The sequence below is a fragment of the Oxyura jamaicensis genome, chromosome 5 (assembly GCF_011077185.1).
Source record: "Oxyura jamaicensis isolate SHBP4307 breed ruddy duck chromosome 5, BPBGC_Ojam_1.0, whole genome shotgun sequence".
Taxonomy (NCBI): Eukaryota; Metazoa; Chordata; class Aves; order Anseriformes; family Anatidae; genus Oxyura; species Oxyura jamaicensis.
This window is the reverse complement of record NC_048897.1, coordinates 20,181,450-20,199,359: the sequence shown is the minus strand read 5'-3', so window position 1 is coordinate 20,199,359 and position 17,910 is coordinate 20,181,450. Positions and strand designations below refer to the sequence as shown.

The 17,910-nt window shown below is 43.8% G+C and overlaps 1 protein-coding gene and 2 long non-coding RNA genes across 12 annotated transcripts in view; 2 read left to right on the top strand and 1 right to left on the bottom strand.

The window, feature by feature from the left end:
* Positions 1–1,866: 1,866 nt before the first annotated feature.
* LOC118167416 lies at positions 1,867–9,718 on the bottom strand. The gene is made up of 3 exons (XR_004751127.1): positions 9,562–9,718; positions 5,993–6,062; positions 1,867–2,433 (listed from the first exon to the last, which is right to left on the bottom strand). It is a non-coding gene; the product is annotated as an uncharacterized LOC118167416 (long non-coding RNA).
* Positions 9,719–11,041: 1,323 nt separating this feature from the next.
* On the top strand, positions 11,042–16,611 carry LOC118168531. The gene is made up of 3 exons (XR_004751626.1): positions 11,042–11,101; positions 15,050–15,219; positions 16,010–16,611. It is a non-coding gene; the product is annotated as an uncharacterized LOC118168531 (long non-coding RNA).
* A 1,109-nt stretch (positions 16,612–17,720) lies between these two features.
* The window catches only part of DPF3 (double PHD fingers 3), a 175,325-nt gene continuing 175,135 nt past the window's right edge, over positions 17,721–17,910 (top strand). For 7 of the 10 annotated variants that reach the window (XR_004751229.1, XR_004751228.1, XR_004751226.1 and 4 more), the window contains exon 1: positions 17,721–17,854. Coding sequence is in view for 6 of the 10 variants with exons in the window: in XM_035327379.1 (XP_035183270.1) it covers positions 17,823–17,854 (32 nt within the window). In the remaining 4 variants the exon portion in view is untranslated. The remainder of the gene's footprint in view (positions 17,855–17,910) is intronic. The other 3 variants (XR_004751227.1, XM_035327381.1, XM_035327380.1) reach the window with 1 other exon arrangement.

The following is a 17,910-nucleotide window of genomic DNA, read 5'->3' as shown; positions in this document are numbered from 1 at the left end:
TCATTAGATAGGCCAGCATGTTCCAGGAGGTGGTCTCTGGTAAAAGGTCCTCTCTGAGACCTTCCATTGTCACCTTCCACTTCTTCCTGTGGCAAGTACAGGTGGCTGGGCTGTGTTTGCTGCCTCAGTAACTGCAGATTGCTTACTGTGACTGCAGCAGCCCAGCGCACAGAGCTGCGGTGCTGCTGCCACCACGTGGAGCTGGTTGGGGAGGGGGGTAAAAAAAAAAGGAGAAGGAGAAAAAGATTAATATTCTCCCCCAACTATTGACTTCAGTAAGGGGGTGGTTGCAGGGAGACTACTGATCCACATACCTATCCTGATGGAGCTGTAGGTACATTGTATGTATATGCACATATCTGAACATATCTCAGTCTACAAAACCAGGACTTCCATGCCACATTTTTGTTTATGCATAGAGGGAGTACTGGTTTGAAGGCATGGGATTTGCAGGGTCTTTTAAGGGTAGAAGTGACTGCTTTGTCTTTTTTCCTGTGGTGCTGTAGGTCTCATGTTTGTCACTTCAGAACAAAACCTGATCCATTTGTTAATAATTTTAGTGCTTTTGTGAACTTTTTTTGGTTTAAAAAAAATCCTGTCTGCAGGTGGTAAAATCATCTCTTGAGCAGGTAAGGATTGTAACTAGGTTTTACACTGCCAGGACTCAGAGCTGGAACTGGACTTTTTATTCCTTGCAGAGTCATTGTAGAATATAGTATACTCATGGTGTGGTTGTTCAAGAAAACTGTTGAATACTGCTGTCCTGCCTCTTCATAGGGGAAAAAACAGGATTCTGTGTTGGAAGGTTAAGTTCATGGTATAAATAATGTCATTTCTAGAATAGCGGCAGCTGGCAGCTCTTTCATTTTTCTCCCAGACTAATTTGTTCAGTTTATGGGTATCTAATACACAAAGTGCTACGATTACAAGATTGATTTTTAGCATCATATATAAAAATGTGGTATTGAGAAGCGTTGGTCACAATCTACTAGGAAGTATTTTCTTTTGAGGTCAAAATCTTCTGTATTGCTTCTTCTCCCCTGCCTGTTTTGGATGGGAGGTTGTACTATTATACAGAGATGTGAACTGTTTTGCTTTACGCATCAATAGTGGATGTCAGGTCTCTGACAGTTGATTTCCCACTGGAGGAAAAATTGGTGGCATAGACCACAGGAATCATCTTTTTAGCGGATTTTTTTATATCAAATACACTGGCTTTGAACAGATGTAGAGACCCGTGATAATGCAGGGAAAAAAAATAAATCTCCAGTAATGTCAATCTGGAAATCAGTGCTTTACTTTCAGAAAGCAATACTTTATCTTTGAAGTTCATAGCAACTTAGCTAAATACACAGTGTCACAGGGCTGCTAATGCTTCATTTCTCAGTCTATATCCTGCTTGCATCCAAAGGAAAGTAATTTGTAAGAGTTGAGTGCGGGAAGCATTATAATCATGTGAGTGTGGTTCTCAGAAATGCACAGTAAATGAACAGTGCTGTCTTGGAGCATGAGCTAGCTCAATTATCTTGTATTCTGTGCTGTAGATGTACCATCTTGTAAAAGTATTGCTTGAGCAATACAAAAATAACTTGCTTTGTGTCTCTCCCCACCCTGCTTCTCTTGTTTTTGAAGATGCATGGTGGAATTTCTTGTTTCAGGTGGTCTCTTTTTTGAGTGAGAAAAGGGATTGAAAGTCTTATCTAATAAGGATTCTTGCTTCTCAATCCTCTTTCAGGAAGAACAGAGCAGGAGGAGGAAGAAGCTCAGCCCAGTGTTTACAGACTAGCGTAGGAGGTTTTTGAGATGTAAAGTATCAAGAGTAAGTTGTTGCTTTTTTTGAGGTCTTTCAGGAGTATATCCTGAAGGAAGAAGGGTGGGAGGAGGGAAAGTTAGTTTCCATATATCAGTACATTCTGTAGAGGGCATGTGTGGGTTCTTTGATTGGTTTGGTGGTAAGGGTTTGAAGGGAAATAAGAGATCAATCTGCAGATACCTAGACTCGAAATGATAATATGTATCTTCTACTTATGTCTTGATTACTATTTATATACCCTTTCATATTCTGGATACTTCCAGAGCTATCATTGTGGCCTCAGTCTTAAATTTTGTTCTTAGACCACTGTGCCTTCAGTCATCTTAATTGCATGTATACACTGGTATTTGGTTGGTCTTGGTGGTGCCTTCACCCTGCTGGGGTGCCTGTTTCATGTCTCCTAGACGGCTCCACAGACACTCTGCTTCAATGCACGGAAGCTGGGGAACAGTGAACTGTGGGCAGTTGTAATTATCAGTGTGGACATCAGCCTGCAGAGTTCAGTACATAAGCCTAGTGAAGAAGTCCACCCATGGGAATGGCATTGCAGGATCTGTCCCATATCTACAAACTAAAAAAAAATCTGTGTGCAGTTCCATGGTCAGTCACCTCCACTGTAGCTGTGGAAAAAAAAAAAAACGAAATAAAAAGGTATTGTAGGCCAAGACATGCAACACTTACGGGGAAACAACTATTTCTGAAAAGAGGTACTACATAAATCACTGAATTAAAACAAAACTGCAGATGAGGATAGTCTCTTACCCCTAGCAGCACCTTGTAAGGCCTTCAAAAAGTATAAAGGCAAGGGAAACTGCATGCCTTCTTTGTGGAACTGAAGCTGTAATTGTTTCACACACAAGAACAAATTTATCAGTTTAAAATTAAAACTTCAAAACAACAAACTTCAGCTATCAGATTAAGTGGATGGAAATTGAAAGAAGGAGGTAGGATATAGAAGATGGTGTACATGGTTGGTTGAGCTATCATTTCCCTGAGCAAAGCACTTCCTAATTGGGAGCTGGAAAGTTTTGCAGGTTGCAGGGAAAGAATAACTGAAGTAACTGGCTGTAGGATAATACAAGTTGTGTACTAGAACCTTGTGGGAGATCAGGAAGGATGACAGAGCACTCTATATAAAATGGTTAAGAGCTTCCACAGACTTTAAGATGCTACCAGACCACGGGGTTTAGGCTGTATTAATTACCCAGCAAGGTATAGTGTTTTTTTTTTCTACCTGAGTAACAATTGAGTGTAAGCTGACTAATAACATTTACTTTCTTTCTTTATAAAATGTGCCTGCTTTCCTAAAGCTAACAGACAGTGCAATTATGTCAGCTGGTAGAGCATCCTCACCTTGAATACTGAATTTATTTTATCACCTCAGTGCAGAATGCCAAGTCTGAAGAAAGAGAAAAATTCATGTGGTGTGTGCATGTGTATAAGGTCAAGGTCTAGGAGAACTTCTCTCAGAACAGTAACATTAAGGGAAGGAGGTATTGTATGATGATAAATAAGCAAAGTAAAATTGCTCCTGTAGGTTCTAGATAAATATAAATAGGTGGTGAATGTTTTCACGTGGTATAGATCTGTATGTACACATGTCCAACAGAGAAGTACTTCTGACCTGAGGACACTGTCTTCTAAAAATGGCTTCTAGGAGGGATACCAGTGTTACATGGCAGTTGCATCCATTCGTGCAGATAAGAATATAAGGTCAGTCTCAGCCTCCTGAAAGGAGGAATAACCCCTTTTTGGTAAAAGTTTCCTAGTATATTGTTTTGACAAGTTTCTTCCTCTAAAATAAATGTATTATGTTAAATGGAGGTGAAAGAAATAGCAGAAAATATTCTGAGGGTCTTCTCTCTCTCTCTCTCCTTTTTTTTTTTTTTTTTTTTTTTGGAATTCTTTGACCTGCTTATCATGATCTCTTTGGGTTGAACTTTGAGGCAGATTGGCCAAGTTATTTAATAATCAGTCCATTGATAATTGTACCTGAGAAATGCTTACTGTTCAGTAGTATGCTATGACAGGAGGCTAAAAAAAAGTGTAGATTGGGTAGATAGCTGAAAGTAGAACATTAGAGATAAAATAAATATTACAATCAAGTGTAGATTGCTTGGAAATCTGCAGGCATAGCTATAGAATAAGTAAATAATGTAAACTGGCTCTACTGAAGGATAATGACAATTTCATTAAAGAAAATCATTGAAAACCTTAAAAATATTACAAAATAATCAAAACCAAAGTTGCCTAGCCAGGAAAAAACAAAACAACAACAACAAAAAACTACCCCCTTCAAAATAAACTGACAAGGCATTCCTTAACTTAATTGTTAACAACCTGAAGAAGTCCCTTTGGTTTTAATTTTGAACCTGCCTCTTAGAAATTGTTTGGCATGTTACATCTTTGTTTTAAGACAGATTGCAAGTGCTATGCCCCTTCTGGTGCTTGACGTAGACTTTTAGTGCATCTCACCTTAACCATCTCTTCCATTTCTTCCAACATTTGACCCCCCTGCCCTGTCCTTTTGTTTGTACAAACAACAGAAGTTGTTCTATACCCTTGACCGTCCTTGACATCCTTATTTGTGTCTTTTCTAGCTCTAACAAACCGTACAGAGTATTGAGAAATTAGGCACACCATAGATTCTTACATTGTGGCTCAGTGCCTAGAGTGTGCTGTCTTTGACTTGTGGCTGAATAGCAAGCTGCTGTTCTCAAGCAGCTCCTGGTTATACCCTAAAATCTTTTTCCTGACTCATAATAAGTAATTCAGAGACTAAAGTTGTATATGGAAAGTTAGGCTTTTTTCCATGCCTGTCACGTGCTTTACCTGCCATTTTAGTGTCTTATGATTCAGTGTCTTTCCTGCTGGGTTCAGTTGTGTGGGAACAATAAAGTTCAGTTCCTAAAAAAAGCTTCTCTGCAAGTTGGTTGGAAACTGTCACAGAGACCTCCTTGAAAACTTGCTTTCAGTGTCCTTTCGTCTGGGGGACTGAGGGGACGTAGCTTCAGGACAGAGCTCGGAAAAAATCCGTTAATTCCAGATCCTCAATTCTTCCACTGATGAAATGACTTGCAAATGAATGCACTAGAAATGTACTGTCTGATAGTAAATGGTTACAGCCTTTCTGAATTAGTGCAAGATGGTTTGATGCGATGGAAGAGTTTCAATGGAAAGAGTTTATTGAGTGGCCCCGATTTCTTTCTCAGTGTTGCTGGTAGTGACAAGCAGTGCTACAGGAACTAGAAATGATGTTATTAAAAGTTTTGTGTGCAGCACAGCCACAAAGGATGTGGCTGTGCCTAATGAGGGCAAGAGCTTGGTACCTGCAGTTAAAAAACGATTTATTAGGGCTTGGCTATTGCTGCAGAATCGGGGGTCTGTGCTGCTGCTGGCCTGTGTCGAGCTGCAATATGCAAGGTGTGGTTTAGAAGAAATGCATAGTTTGCCAAATGCTTGCTGAATGTGTGCCACAGATAGGTTCTATTGGTTGTGTTATAGTAGATATAATCTAAGGATATAAGCAATGCCATTAAGAGATTGTTGTATCTATCTAAACTGTACCAGTCTTAACATGTTAGATGTATCCTACCCATTAGGAGGAGTGAACTCTTAAGTGTTCCAGTTCAAAGTTGCCTCCTTAGTAATTTGTAAAAATAATACTGACAGACCATGCTGGCTTACGAAACAATCTTCCCTCTTCCATTTCTGAAATTCAGATTTGTGACCAGCATTTATAGTGTGCTTGTGAAAAAGGTTTGTAATGATGGAGCTTGCAGAGGGGCTACAAGTCAGCGTCAACCGCTGTCTGCAGAACTAGGGGCTGTACTGCTCCACCTGCAGGGAACAGTGCCTGAGACAGTAAGTCCTGTAGGGTGGCCCAGCAGCTCCTTTCTCATGCCAAGTTGTGCATAGCTTTGTTCACCTGTAAAGCATGCAGTATGGCACTTGGCTAGTATAGGTTGTTGCAGTAGTTTGGCCCAGTATACTCAAGCTAGCTGCAGACAGCTCCAGGTTGACTGTGCCATGACGTAGCTAGCAGGTAGGCAAGACTGCCCGTGGAGTGTAAAGACACACCCTGACAGATCTGATGCAAAGCCTATTTAGTCTGTAGGGTTACTTTATGGAATTTGGATTAGTTGGTAAATCCTGGAAAGGTATTTAAAGGTTCCTTACCTAAAAACCTTTTTGCATTTCCCTCAGAGATTCCAGTACACCTTTTGGATCATCTTGCTGAGCCATTGACCTAAAATATCAAAAGAATGTTTGTTAGAGTTTCTGGTTATTTATAAGTATTCTGCATCAAATGTGTGATGTGACTACCTAAATTCACCCGAGGAATGGAACAAGCACAGTCTTGTTAATTTTGGGCGTAGCAATTGGATTGTGTCCTTTAATGTTCCTAATGGTAATGGACAAATTATAAGACTTCATTTATTTGGCTTTTCCATTGCATTCTGTTTCAACCTGCCACAGCACCTCCTTTCTTGTAGGAGGCTCTCTGCATGCATTCTGTTCATGGGCAGCCATGTGGTATTACCTACTGCCGCTGGCTTCTTTCAGGCTGTTCCATTCTGCCCTGCCACCCATCTGTGGCTGGATGTGGAGTGAGGGGTTGGGTGGGTTAAGGTGGAAAAGTGGGAATTTGCTCTGTATTAGTGTGGCAGCAGAAGCATCCTGCCCAGCTTTCAAAATGCTCAGGAGTAATGTCAGGTGCACCGATGCCAAGGCCGGTGACAAACCGTTTTGCCACTGTGTCTCTTTCCCAGGCAATCCATCAAACTCCTTCCACTTCAGCACAAGTTGGGCTAAGTGGAAGGATTTAAGATGTTTAGGCTGGTAAAGGCTTTTTTTTTTTTCTTTTTTTTCTTTTTTTTTTTTTTTTCCTGGAGACAATTACTTGTGCTGAGTGTTATGTTTGCCCTTCCTTCTTGGAGGAGGACATTTCTTTTGTAGTCTGAAGAAATGCCTTACCTGTTGATCTTTGTTTCAGCTTTAAGGAAAGATCTGTCTGTAATAAGCTTGAAACCTACTTTAAGTTTGACAAATGGAAACAATGCCATAATATATGTGCTCTTAACACAAGAAATATCTGATCTTGAAATTCTGAGCTTACATTTGTCAAGGGTTTCCACTGGCTGGTGTTGCTGATTTTGGCTTCATTTGAAGTGTGGCAAGCTACTGAGTGATACTTACATTTATGAAAGAAATCTGTTTAAATACTTCTACTTAAATGACTTTGCGTTGTAAGACTTTATCGAAGTAAATGTCTCGTATGTTTCTTTGGCTTTGTAGGATGTGATTAACAAGTCTCATTTGATAGACACACATAGATTCACAGTCAGTCACTGGGGTCAGATTTACTTTCTTTAGAGATCATTGTATGGTGAAGAAATACTAACCTTCATGTAGATGACATTTCCTGCATGCCTTTTCATCCTTTGCCTACCTGATCTTTTCCTGACTAAAAATTTTGGCATGAAAGCACTACCTCTGTGTAGGTGTTCCTCTGATCCTTCTGTTTTGTTCTTCACCTGAAGCATCATCATCATCCCTATAAAATCAGCCTTGGCTCCTGTATGAATAATTAAAATACTACAAACAGAACTATGTTTTCAAGTGAACAGAGCAAAAGTAGATAAATCACTTCAGAAATTGGCCTTTGAGAAGCACCTCTGTACTAAGAAAGCAAAGTGAAAAGAAAAACTAATAATGCTGTGTATATAGCACTATCTTTTAAAGTTGTTTTTGGATGTAGTTTTGACATTGTCCCAGGGCTTCCAGCCTGACTTCAAAGGTTAAATGAGACTCGGTAGGTCTGTGTTCATGCTTGCACGTGCATGCCCAGATGCCGCAGAGGGACTCTGTTTGCATGTTTGTGTGTTGCATGTGTACAAAGAATGGTCAAAATAAAAGTCCTGCGATGTAACCTCTTTGTCCTGGCACCAAGCCGTGTATTCAGTGTTCTGGGAAAAGCAGAGTGGTGCACAGCCATCCATGACAGCTATATACGTATAATACTGTGTGTCTATGTGATAGATTAAAGAGAAATAGAAGTAGTGTTAAGGCTGCAAAGTCAAGCCCTCAGAAAGTAGGAGAAGCCAGAACAAAGGTTTTCTTCAGAGTTTTAATTCAGCTCCTTTATGTGGATTGCATTATCATAATTTTCAGTTGCAGGGCTGAGTGCTTTCTCCCACTCTCCTGTCTTCTGCCCTGCCTTCCATTGTGCATCAGGAGAGAAAACGCAGAGCAGGAGTGCTAGTCCTTCCTCCCTGCTACCTGATGCGATAGTCTGTCATCCAGAGGTTGTTACTGAAAAACAAAAGCATGGCAAACAGCTGAACTCCTTGGGCATTGAGTTGGTACATCCTCACCATCAGAAACCTGTGCTTTTCAGTGACTTTACCATGCAGATGTGCGAGTTCTTTTTATACAGAAAAAAATAGTGAAGACACATGCTTTTTACCAAATAGACTGAGTCTTCTGAATTTCGAAGCCATGAAGGCGTACAGTCACTCAAATTTACCATCGGGTTTCTTTTAAGACATCACATTTGCTTTTGCTGTTGGAAATGCTTACACTGTCCCGTGTCAAAACCTGTTCATCCCATTTCTTCTCCCCCGTCCAAAGCAAAAGCCCCAGCCTTCTCGGGGCTTTGCACGCGGAAGGCAGAGGGCAGGAGGCCTGTGCGCCTTCACCGGGGGGAAGGAGCCGCGGTGGCCGCTCGCTGCCCGCCCCGCCGCCGTGTCCCCTCAGAGCCGCCCCGGCGGGCCGGGACCAGCCGCCAGGGGGCGCCGCAGGGCCGGGCCGCTGCCCGCTGCCCGCTGCCGGCCGGGCACCGAGGGGGCTCCGGGCCGCGGGGCCCTGCGCGGCCTGAGGGCGTGGGGAGCCGCCCGCGGGCCTAGCGCATGTTGCGGGTGGGCGCTGCTCGGAGCTGCCTGCTCGCGGTGGCTTTTTAAGTAAGACCCCGCTTTTATAAAGGCGCACCGCGTATGGGCCCAGTCCTGCACCCGTGGGTGCGCGAAGAAATGCCGGTTCTGAGACCAGGACCGCTGCCTTCAGGCAGTACCCGCCTCTGCCGGCTTCACGCAGGAAAAACGTGCACAGAAAGTTTCGAGCACAGCATGAGCACGTTTAACAACTTCTATCTGAGCACGGATGAGGCTCTGCTTTACTTCCCGCCGCGGTAGGTGCAGAGTGAATGCTGGCGGCAGTGCAGCCCGGCGGTGTGCGGCGGTGCGGGGCAGCCTCCGTCCTGCTGCGGCCGCCCTGGCAGAACCCAGCCTGTAGGTTAGAGCTGCGGACCTCAGATGGGAGCGCAAGCTGACCGGCAGGGATTGTTTGTTTGTTTGTAGTCCCAAACATTCAGCATTAAGGACACTAAAACTAGGTCCCTAAAACCACTAACTCCCAGAGTTACCCAACAGGAACCACCAGGCGGAGGGACCTGTGTGGAATTTGGGCTGCGTGCATCTTGGCTTACACAGCTGTATTGCAGCACACAAAAGTTCTTCAGTCTGCTTTTTCAGGGTGTCCTATAGTTGCGGGCTCTTGGTCTGTAGTGGCTCTACGTTAGCTATATAACCCCACTCTGATTCTAGATCCTTTCTTCCAAATATCCAGATCTTAGCAGCCATTGCTTCCTAAGTTATTCCTCGGTCCTGTTGCACCCCAGCACCTTCTGTTACCTGCATGGCTACTTGTCCTCGTCTTCTTTCCACAAGGTCTTTGACAGTATAGCTCACCTTTAGCAAACAAACGGTATCAGTGACTGTGTACAGACAAATGTGTTCTCTTGATACGACTTCTCTGAAAGTGGTGTAGGTCTTCCATATCCGTTTAGGAGAGGAATTAGGGTATCTGTGTAAGGATATGGCCTGGAAAGGAAACTATGCTAGTGGGTTACAGTGTGTCTGTATGTTTTGGGGGTGGGGCAGAATTTAAATATGCAGTGATTGCAAAATGAATGCCTATTTTCCCAGCATTCTTGATGCTGTGCTGACAAGTAGGCCAGGCTTGGATGTCCCCGGCACTCCAGTCTGGAATAGTGCCCAGCTTTGGAATATAACATGCTTACGTTTGTATCTGGAATACAAGTGGGATTCTCATGTTCAATAATCAGAAGGAGGGAGCATGAGTGAGGGAAACAGCTGCATGTCTCTGGCACCGTGCTTTGTATACTGACCCTTGTTGTGTAACCTCAGTGCTCCAGAAGTCTGAATCCATTTCAGGAGGTGGGCATTTATTTAGCTGGGAAAAGTGTTAGCTAGTGAATTATTCCAAGTATATAAATAGAGTAAGGGAATCCATCGCTTGTCTGATATGAGAATGATCTTAAGCAATAAGCACCTCTCACCCACAGCAAATGCAAGTATATTTCAGACCATTCTGTGCTATCCGTCCCCTTCTCCCTAAATGGATTTAGCCAATGGCTCTGTCTAGAAGAATGACGAGAGTGGATGGTTATGATTGCTAGGAGAAATTATTACTACATAGGGAGAGAAAATGTTTTAATAAAAGAATTCAGAGAAGAACTAGCCAGTGGCTAGGAGAGGGTAAGAAGCTATTGTAGGGCCAAAAGGGAGCAGCAAAGAATGCAGGTCAGTTATGCTTGCTGGTACAATTACTGAAGAGTTGTAAAGCGAGGTGGGTAAGGATCAGTCCTAAGGCTTTCTTCTGTAGCCGTTGGCTGCACAGAGGTCCTGGAAGCTGGATTCCCACTGCTCAGGTTTGGTGGTGAGATGCTGATGCCTGCAGGAGCCAGGCAGGGAAAATCTCCCCTAAGAAAATAATTTAGTAAACTAGTCTACTTTGTGCGGGCTGGAGCATTGCAGCAGCAGCTGTAATACTGTTCTTTGTAAATGTTTTTACTTTAACAAAATTGTTCTAATGCCTTTAGATCGTATTTCATAAGGGCTTTAGTCATAATAGACACCAGATGGGAGGGAGCATTCTGCTGTGTGTGAGATGGGCAAACCCTTTGGGTTTTGCAAGTGAGTACAGAATTCAGCATGTGGGAGACACTGACCTTAGTAGGTGACTGGTCTTATCCTAATTCTACAGAGTTTTGCTCTGTTTAAAAACAGTAGTGCTTGATTGCTCCTGAACATGATAGGTACCAAAATAGTCTAAATGTTATGAGGTATACTCAGGTATATCTGGTGGCGTGGGTTTATTTTTTTCGGATGTTGAAGATGCCAGTGCTTTCTCTTTCAGAATCAGATGCTGGAAAGCTCCTAGCTGCTTGACCTTTACAACAAAAAAGACACTGGAAAGAACAGCAAGGTAGGGCACTTGGGTTTTCTGCATGTGGCACAGCTGGCATGATAGACTGTAAACTTCATGTGATGATGTCATGTTTAGACTTGCATTCTACTCTCAGCTCTCGGGTAGCAGTCCTTTCTATCTCCTACCAAGATCTGAAGATGGGTTAAATATGTAGTATACATGAGTGCTACTTGTAGCAGTGTAGGGGAAAGAGTATGTGGCTGTCAGGCATACCAGTGAACAAGCTTGAGCCTCTATTGCCTGCTTGAGTTCACTCGTAGCAGTTATTAACTGTGACTTTTGGGACGATGCCTGTCTAAACTTACACTTGTAGATATTGGTATAAATCAGAAGCAGTAGTAGTGATGAAATGAGTAGTCCCATATTTGCAATACACAGGAAGATGAGAATCTGGCTCTGTATATATAGATACACACACATACGTGCACACAGACACACAAGCAAATCGTGCACTAAGCAGTATTTCTTGGGGTTGCACAAGGACTCTGCAGGATAGTCCTAGAAATAGTCTAACAAGTAGCATCAGTAACAGCAAATACGGGCTTTGAATCAAGCATTATCCTGTCAGCCACTTTCTTTGCTTGGAATTTCATAATAATCTTTGACACGTTCTTCTTAGCTGCGTTCTGTTGAGGCAGCACAGTAACAGTGTCAGCACAGGCCTGTCAACTCAGGCAAAAGCCTCAGCTTTTGCGGAAGATTTGACACAAAGGCTTAGATGTGGTACAGAAATGGATGGGGCAAGAGTTGTATGGCAGAGCTTCCTGCTGGAGAGGTGGCCTCTGTGTTAGAAGGAGGTGGCCTTGACAGCAAAGCTGTTCCACCCTTGGAACACCTTGGGGTGTTAACACACCCCACCTCCCAAAACCCAAACAACAACAAAACAACCCCCCCAGCAACCAGCACTCCACCCTTGGTGAAGCTGTTTCTATGTAAGGGATTTTACCAATGCAGCTCTCTCTGTTCAAGTGTATCAGCAAAATTCTGAAGGAGAGAATTCTGGCCTGAGAGCCTGTTTGGATTACGGAAATATATGTCAAATTAGCTTCACAACTGCAAGTTATTGAGGAGACTTGGGGGAGCAAGTAAATCAGGACTGGCTGTACTGTGACTTACGCTGCAATTACTTTAATAAATTCCCAAGATCTATTCTGTGTTATACCTGTACCTTGTGTGCACTGAGATTTCCAGGAGTCTGCCAACTTTAAAGTTAGGCTTGTCCAAACCTGGTATTTTAGGCAGGCCAGTCAGTACTTTTCTGTTGTTCCTCTCCTCTACCAAAATAAAGTTGGATGGGAAATGGAAAAACAATCGCATGACACTTTTAAAGCTGTTTCTATTTAGCAAGTTTTAAAAGATAACAAAACCAAAAGTATTTTATTTCCCCCTTGTTGTGCTTTCTTCTGGTGTTTGGCCAATCAGTGCGATGAAATGAACTAGCGCCTTTTTATCCCCTCACTAGTTCCACTCTGCTGTTTACATGGATTTTTTTCTTTCCACCTCAACCAATCCATCAGGTTTAATTTTTCTTATTCTGAACTTTTACAAAGTGAAAGATATTTTAAGTTATAGATTGGCAAGATTAGTTGTATTTTTGTATCCAGTTTGTTTTGAAAGTAATGGAACAAAACAGAATGAAAGGAAAAAAAAATGCAGCACAGTATTTTTTCCATATTTATATGGAAGATGAGCTGCAAGCATTGACTCTTTTATTAATTGAGATACTGAAAATAAGTATTTGACAGATGTTAATTAAAAATATCAGCAGGTGGGAAAATTTCTGGTTACGTTTAATTTTAATGTAGTTGAAATAGACTGGTTTTGTTATAAACTGTATAATCCGTGTGCTACAAAAGTAACCTGTTTTAATGTATTTATGATAACATCTGTTCCCTTGGCCCTATAAAATCTGAAATGCATCTTATAAACAAAAAAGTTTGGATACTGAAAGAAAAGTTGTTGTTATTCTCAGGCTGTGTCTGCACAGCTCACTTCTGCCTACAGTTTAAATGAATAAAAATACCAATCTCCAAAGTGGAGTCACCAGATAGTCAGTGCAATATTCATTCCTTTCTTCGAGGGGTCCCATCAGTAATGAAGGTGAAGCTGTTCAGATCAAGAGCAAAATTCAAAGTTAACACTCTTTGAATGAATGTGGCAGTTTGTTTTTTCTCCGAGTTGTTAATTTGCTCAGGTAGAATGCTATCACTATTCATTATGCTCAATCCAAATGTTAAATCTGTCTTAGAATCGTAAGATTTACGGTGTGTGCTCAGTGCTTATTAGAGATAAGATAGAGTAGCAAGGTAATACATTCTATTTTCTACTCTTGGGTAAGAGGAGGTCATCATGTTACTGTGCTCTTTGGCCTCATTTGAAATCTGTGTTTCAATAAAAAAAAGTGGTTAAAACTGTATGCAGTGTGCAGTCAGACCCTCCACAGATTCTATCCACAGAGGTGATGAGAAACTTGTTTGGAGGGTCAAATCAGACTTTATATGCTTTACTCAGGTCTCTCAGATAAGATGCATCCATGTTGGAACAGACCTGTAGCATCTGGTCCAGCTGACTGAGCAGCAGTTCGGGCTGTGGGACAGCCTGCACCTGTCCATGCAGGTATGCCCTGATACGTACCATTGACTCCCTCCGAGATTGAAGGCACCTTAGAAACTCCCTTTTAGCCCTGCACCAGGAACAGATGGAGGCAGGGAGGCATAACATTATCTCAGATGAATTAGGGGACCGCCTCCGTATCCCACTAATGGATGTAGATGTAGAAACTCTTTTCCCTGCCTTTTAATGGAGGGGAGTGAAAGGGACACTGAAATGGTTCACATCTCTTTCATTTTCCCTAGCTAGCTATTCATGTAAGAATTATAAGGAAGACAGTCCTGTGAGCATGGATATTAAATCTTGTGCTTCGGGAGATAAAGATATGCATTTTCCTTCTGAGTCAGTTTGTTCTTTAGGTTGTTTTAGGCAGTTGGGGGAAACTAAAGGACAATCCATAATAACATAAAGAATTTTCTAACCACCCTGAATAGATTTTCAGCACTCTGTCAGAGCGGAAACTAAAACTTGGAACCTCAAACAAATTCCGTTTCCCAGAACTTTTGAGAACTTCAGATCGAGACCTTCGTGTACTTATCTAGTAGCAGAGACTCGTCTTTAGTGTGAAAAATACACTTATTTTGTCACTTATTTAAAAATAAAGAGGCTTGAGCCCAAATCTTGGCAAAGATATAACCCAGGAGTAACATGATAGAAAACTGAATAGTGAATACAAAATGAAAATTTTGAATCAGAATCAGGCCCGAAATGAAGCAAGTCTGAAGGCATCTGAAAACTGTTGCTGTAGCTGTAGAGGGGAGTTTTGCTTTTACGAAAGGAGGAAGAGGGGAAAAAAATTGAGGTCACCTTTTAAGAATGCGATTCCCAAAGTTACAAAGAATGAATCATTGGCGCCAATTTTTACGCTGTGTAGCTCCCTGGTTATCTTTGTTATGCTGACTGTGTAAGATTTTTGGTGATGTGTCTGTAGAGGGCTGGTGTTGAGTCTGTAACATTGACACTCTGATATTGTTCCCTCCCCTTTCAGCTAACTCAACTATTGGTAAAGATCAAAGAAAAAGAGGAGGAGGGCTGACAAGAAACAGTGTATGAGAGATGCCTGCAAAGCTTTAAATAAATAAAAAGGGGTTAAGACTTCAAATCTGTCGCGGGATATCTGTGGAAGTGGGGCCCTGTTTTGCTGTTACAAATTAAGGCTTCTTTCACAGAGCATGCTGAGTACTTTTATCTGTATGAATCTGGTCCTTTGAGTATTAATGTATTTGGACAAAACACAGTTGTATATTACTGGACAAATCTGGAAATATGAAAGCTGAAAAAAGCATGTGGCTTCGAGTAGGCTACCAACTGTTTCTTTTATGTTTCCCTCCACAGCAAAATTAGATCAGTGGCTTTCAGTGTTACTGTCTAGTTTGTTTCACTTTCCAATTCACAAGAGTTGAGGAATGTGTAAGCAAGAACCTAACCTTCCCGCTCCAGAAAAGAACAACTCTACGTTAAAACTTAAGGAGATAAAAGGGAGAACAGGAGACAATAAATAGAAGGTAAAACTCTTTCGCAGTGAGTGGTCCTTAGCCAAAATAGGGCTTTGCAGGGTGAGCAGGAATGTTTTTGGCCCCTCACAGAAAGTATCACTGTAGTTGCATTATGTAAATAAAAAACGTGGGGATCAGGATGGTAGCAATATGATGTATGAGACATGACACTTCCAATACAGTGGAAAGAAAGAACACTGTTTTTCTTCTACTTGGGTAGAGATCAGCTGCAGTTGTGTTTACAGGGCCTGGGGTGAGGATGTGGATTCTACCTTCTAAAGCCCTGTTCACTCCAGCCCCTTAGAGGCAAAATGCTTAGGCTTTGTGTTAATGCCTCAGATTTTACTGCATTAGTTTTATGTCAAAACCCACCTTCCTTTTTTAAAATATAAATGCTGGCTGTCCAAACAGTTGGCAGCCATTTATTAAAAATATGCCCAGCTAATGTTTTTATGCTAAATGTTTTTAGGGTAGATATATATTCTTGCAGCTTCCTCCTAATGTTCTGGGTAGGTTTGAGTACAACTATCAGAAGCTAAGGGTGAATGTAAATTCCTAAAGTTGGAACTTAGTGTAACTGAGTGTGTTTCAGATGTGTGGGGCTTGAATTGCTGCTTACGTGTGGTATAAATCCCCATTAACAGTATTTATTAGTGATTTATGGTAACCTAAAACCAGAATAAAAATCATAAATGATCAGTTGATGATGGAGTGATGTGTGTATGTGGATATGGACCTTTCTGTGGTGTGATTTAAATGTTTTATTAACATGAGTTTGTGATGGTCCCCTTACTTTCAGATGGTGAATCCATGAATAAGTTATGTAGGTCATTACCAAGGAAATGCCACTCGTGCTCTGTGCCTCTTTTACAGCTCTAACAGTAATCCAAATGCTGTGGAATTCTCTGTGAAGCACACTGAAGGAACACCAGGTATGAGCAGCGCCGCATGTCTTCGTTCTCACGGGTGAGACTTCCCACTGTGCTGATAAGGCAGTTCTGGCCTTGGCCTTTTGGGAGAATTCTCTGAGCGAGGCAGTTCTGACAAATTCTCCTGGCCAGTAACATAGGATCAGGCTGGGAAAAAGGCCCATCAACCAGCCAGGCTCACCTGTGGCAGATACCACTGTGCGTTGGGGTTGCTGGTAGCAGATGGAGGCTCAACGTGCAAATAACAGGGGCAGCAAGGGAAGTACGTGTGTATTGCCAAAACGGGATCAAGCCTCACTCCCCACAAAGCTGCAAGATCCCCTTGCCTGCTGAGCAGGAATGGGCCTATACATCCAGCCAAACAGGATCAGAGGCTTGTTAAACTTCTAAAACTGACCTCAAACTTTATTTTTTTTTTTTGTTTGATTCTCTGCAAATGTTACCATTTTGCATCAGAGTGTCTCAGGGCTTTCTAGAGCATGACTGAGCTTTGGTGCCTTCTCTGAGCAGCACAGTTGTGCCTCCAGTTCTGCAGCGTGAACAGCACGGCAGTAAGTCAAACCAGAAACCCTCACAATAGTGGGAGGGGACACAGGTCACTAGCGGGGGGGTCAGCATTTTGGGTTCACGCAGACCCCTCACTTCTTTGCAGCGCGTACACCGGCGGTGTGCTTGTGACGACTCGGCAGTTTGTGGTTAGCTTTTCCTGTGAACAGTGAGAGAGTGCTAACAGGAGGGTCTGACGTTACCTTCAGTGTCACCTGGGCTGCTGCTATATGCAGTAATGTCGGTTGATACGATAATGGAAACAGTCTTAAGGATTGCTTCCCAGAACCGTGTTTTGGGACAGATCTCAGCACGTTGGCAACCCCCCAGCTGCCAGGACGCCCGTTTCTCCTAAGCCGGGCTTGTAACTGGCTGCCTCACAGGGAACAGCCGGCTCCCTCCGCATGGCACAGGAGCTGGGTTCACCTGGGAGCTAGCATCGCTTTGGGAAGAGGAGCCAAAACCAAATCTTAGGAGATTTAACTTTCTGCAAACTCGTGATGAATTTTAGCAACCGGGAAGCGATGCGGTGCTCCCTTCTCCCTCCGTACCCGCGTGCAATAGTTCTCGTGTCTCCGCCGTCTCTGTCCCGGTGCCGGGAGGCTGCGCTGTGCCGGACACCTGCGGGGGAGCTCTCGGTCCTTGCGGCCCCTGCGGAGCGGAGCGCAGGAGCCCAGCGCTGTCGGCGCTCCCGCACCACCGGGCACCCGCCGGCGCTCCCGGCCGGGTCGGAGGCGGCGGGTCCGAGCGGTTCCGCTGCCTCCCGTCCCCGTCCTCCCAGCGGCGACTTCGCTCGAGTTTGCTCCCGTTACATAAGCGCGGCGGGGCAGGCTGGAGGGGCTCGGAGGGGCGCGGCGGGCGGCGGGGCGGCGCGGAGCTTCGCCCGGGGGGGCGCGGGGGGCGGCGGGCCGGTGCCGGGGCGCGCTGCCCCTTTAAGGGCCGCCGGGCGCCCGCCGCACGGGCAGGGAGCGACCTCTGGGCTTTGACAGCTCCCCGCAGGACTCCCCGCGCCGCCGGCCCCGCCCCCGGCGCGCCATTGGCCGGCGGGCCGGCACGCCGCGCGCCGATTGGGCGGCCGCTTGCCCTGAGCGAAGCTTTAGAACTCCGAGCCCCAATATTCGGTTACATTGTAGCAAAATGGCGACTGTCATTCACAACCCCCTCAAAGCGTGAGTACCGCCCGGCGCCCGCCGCCGCCGCCGCGCCGCGGGGTGCGCCCCCCGCC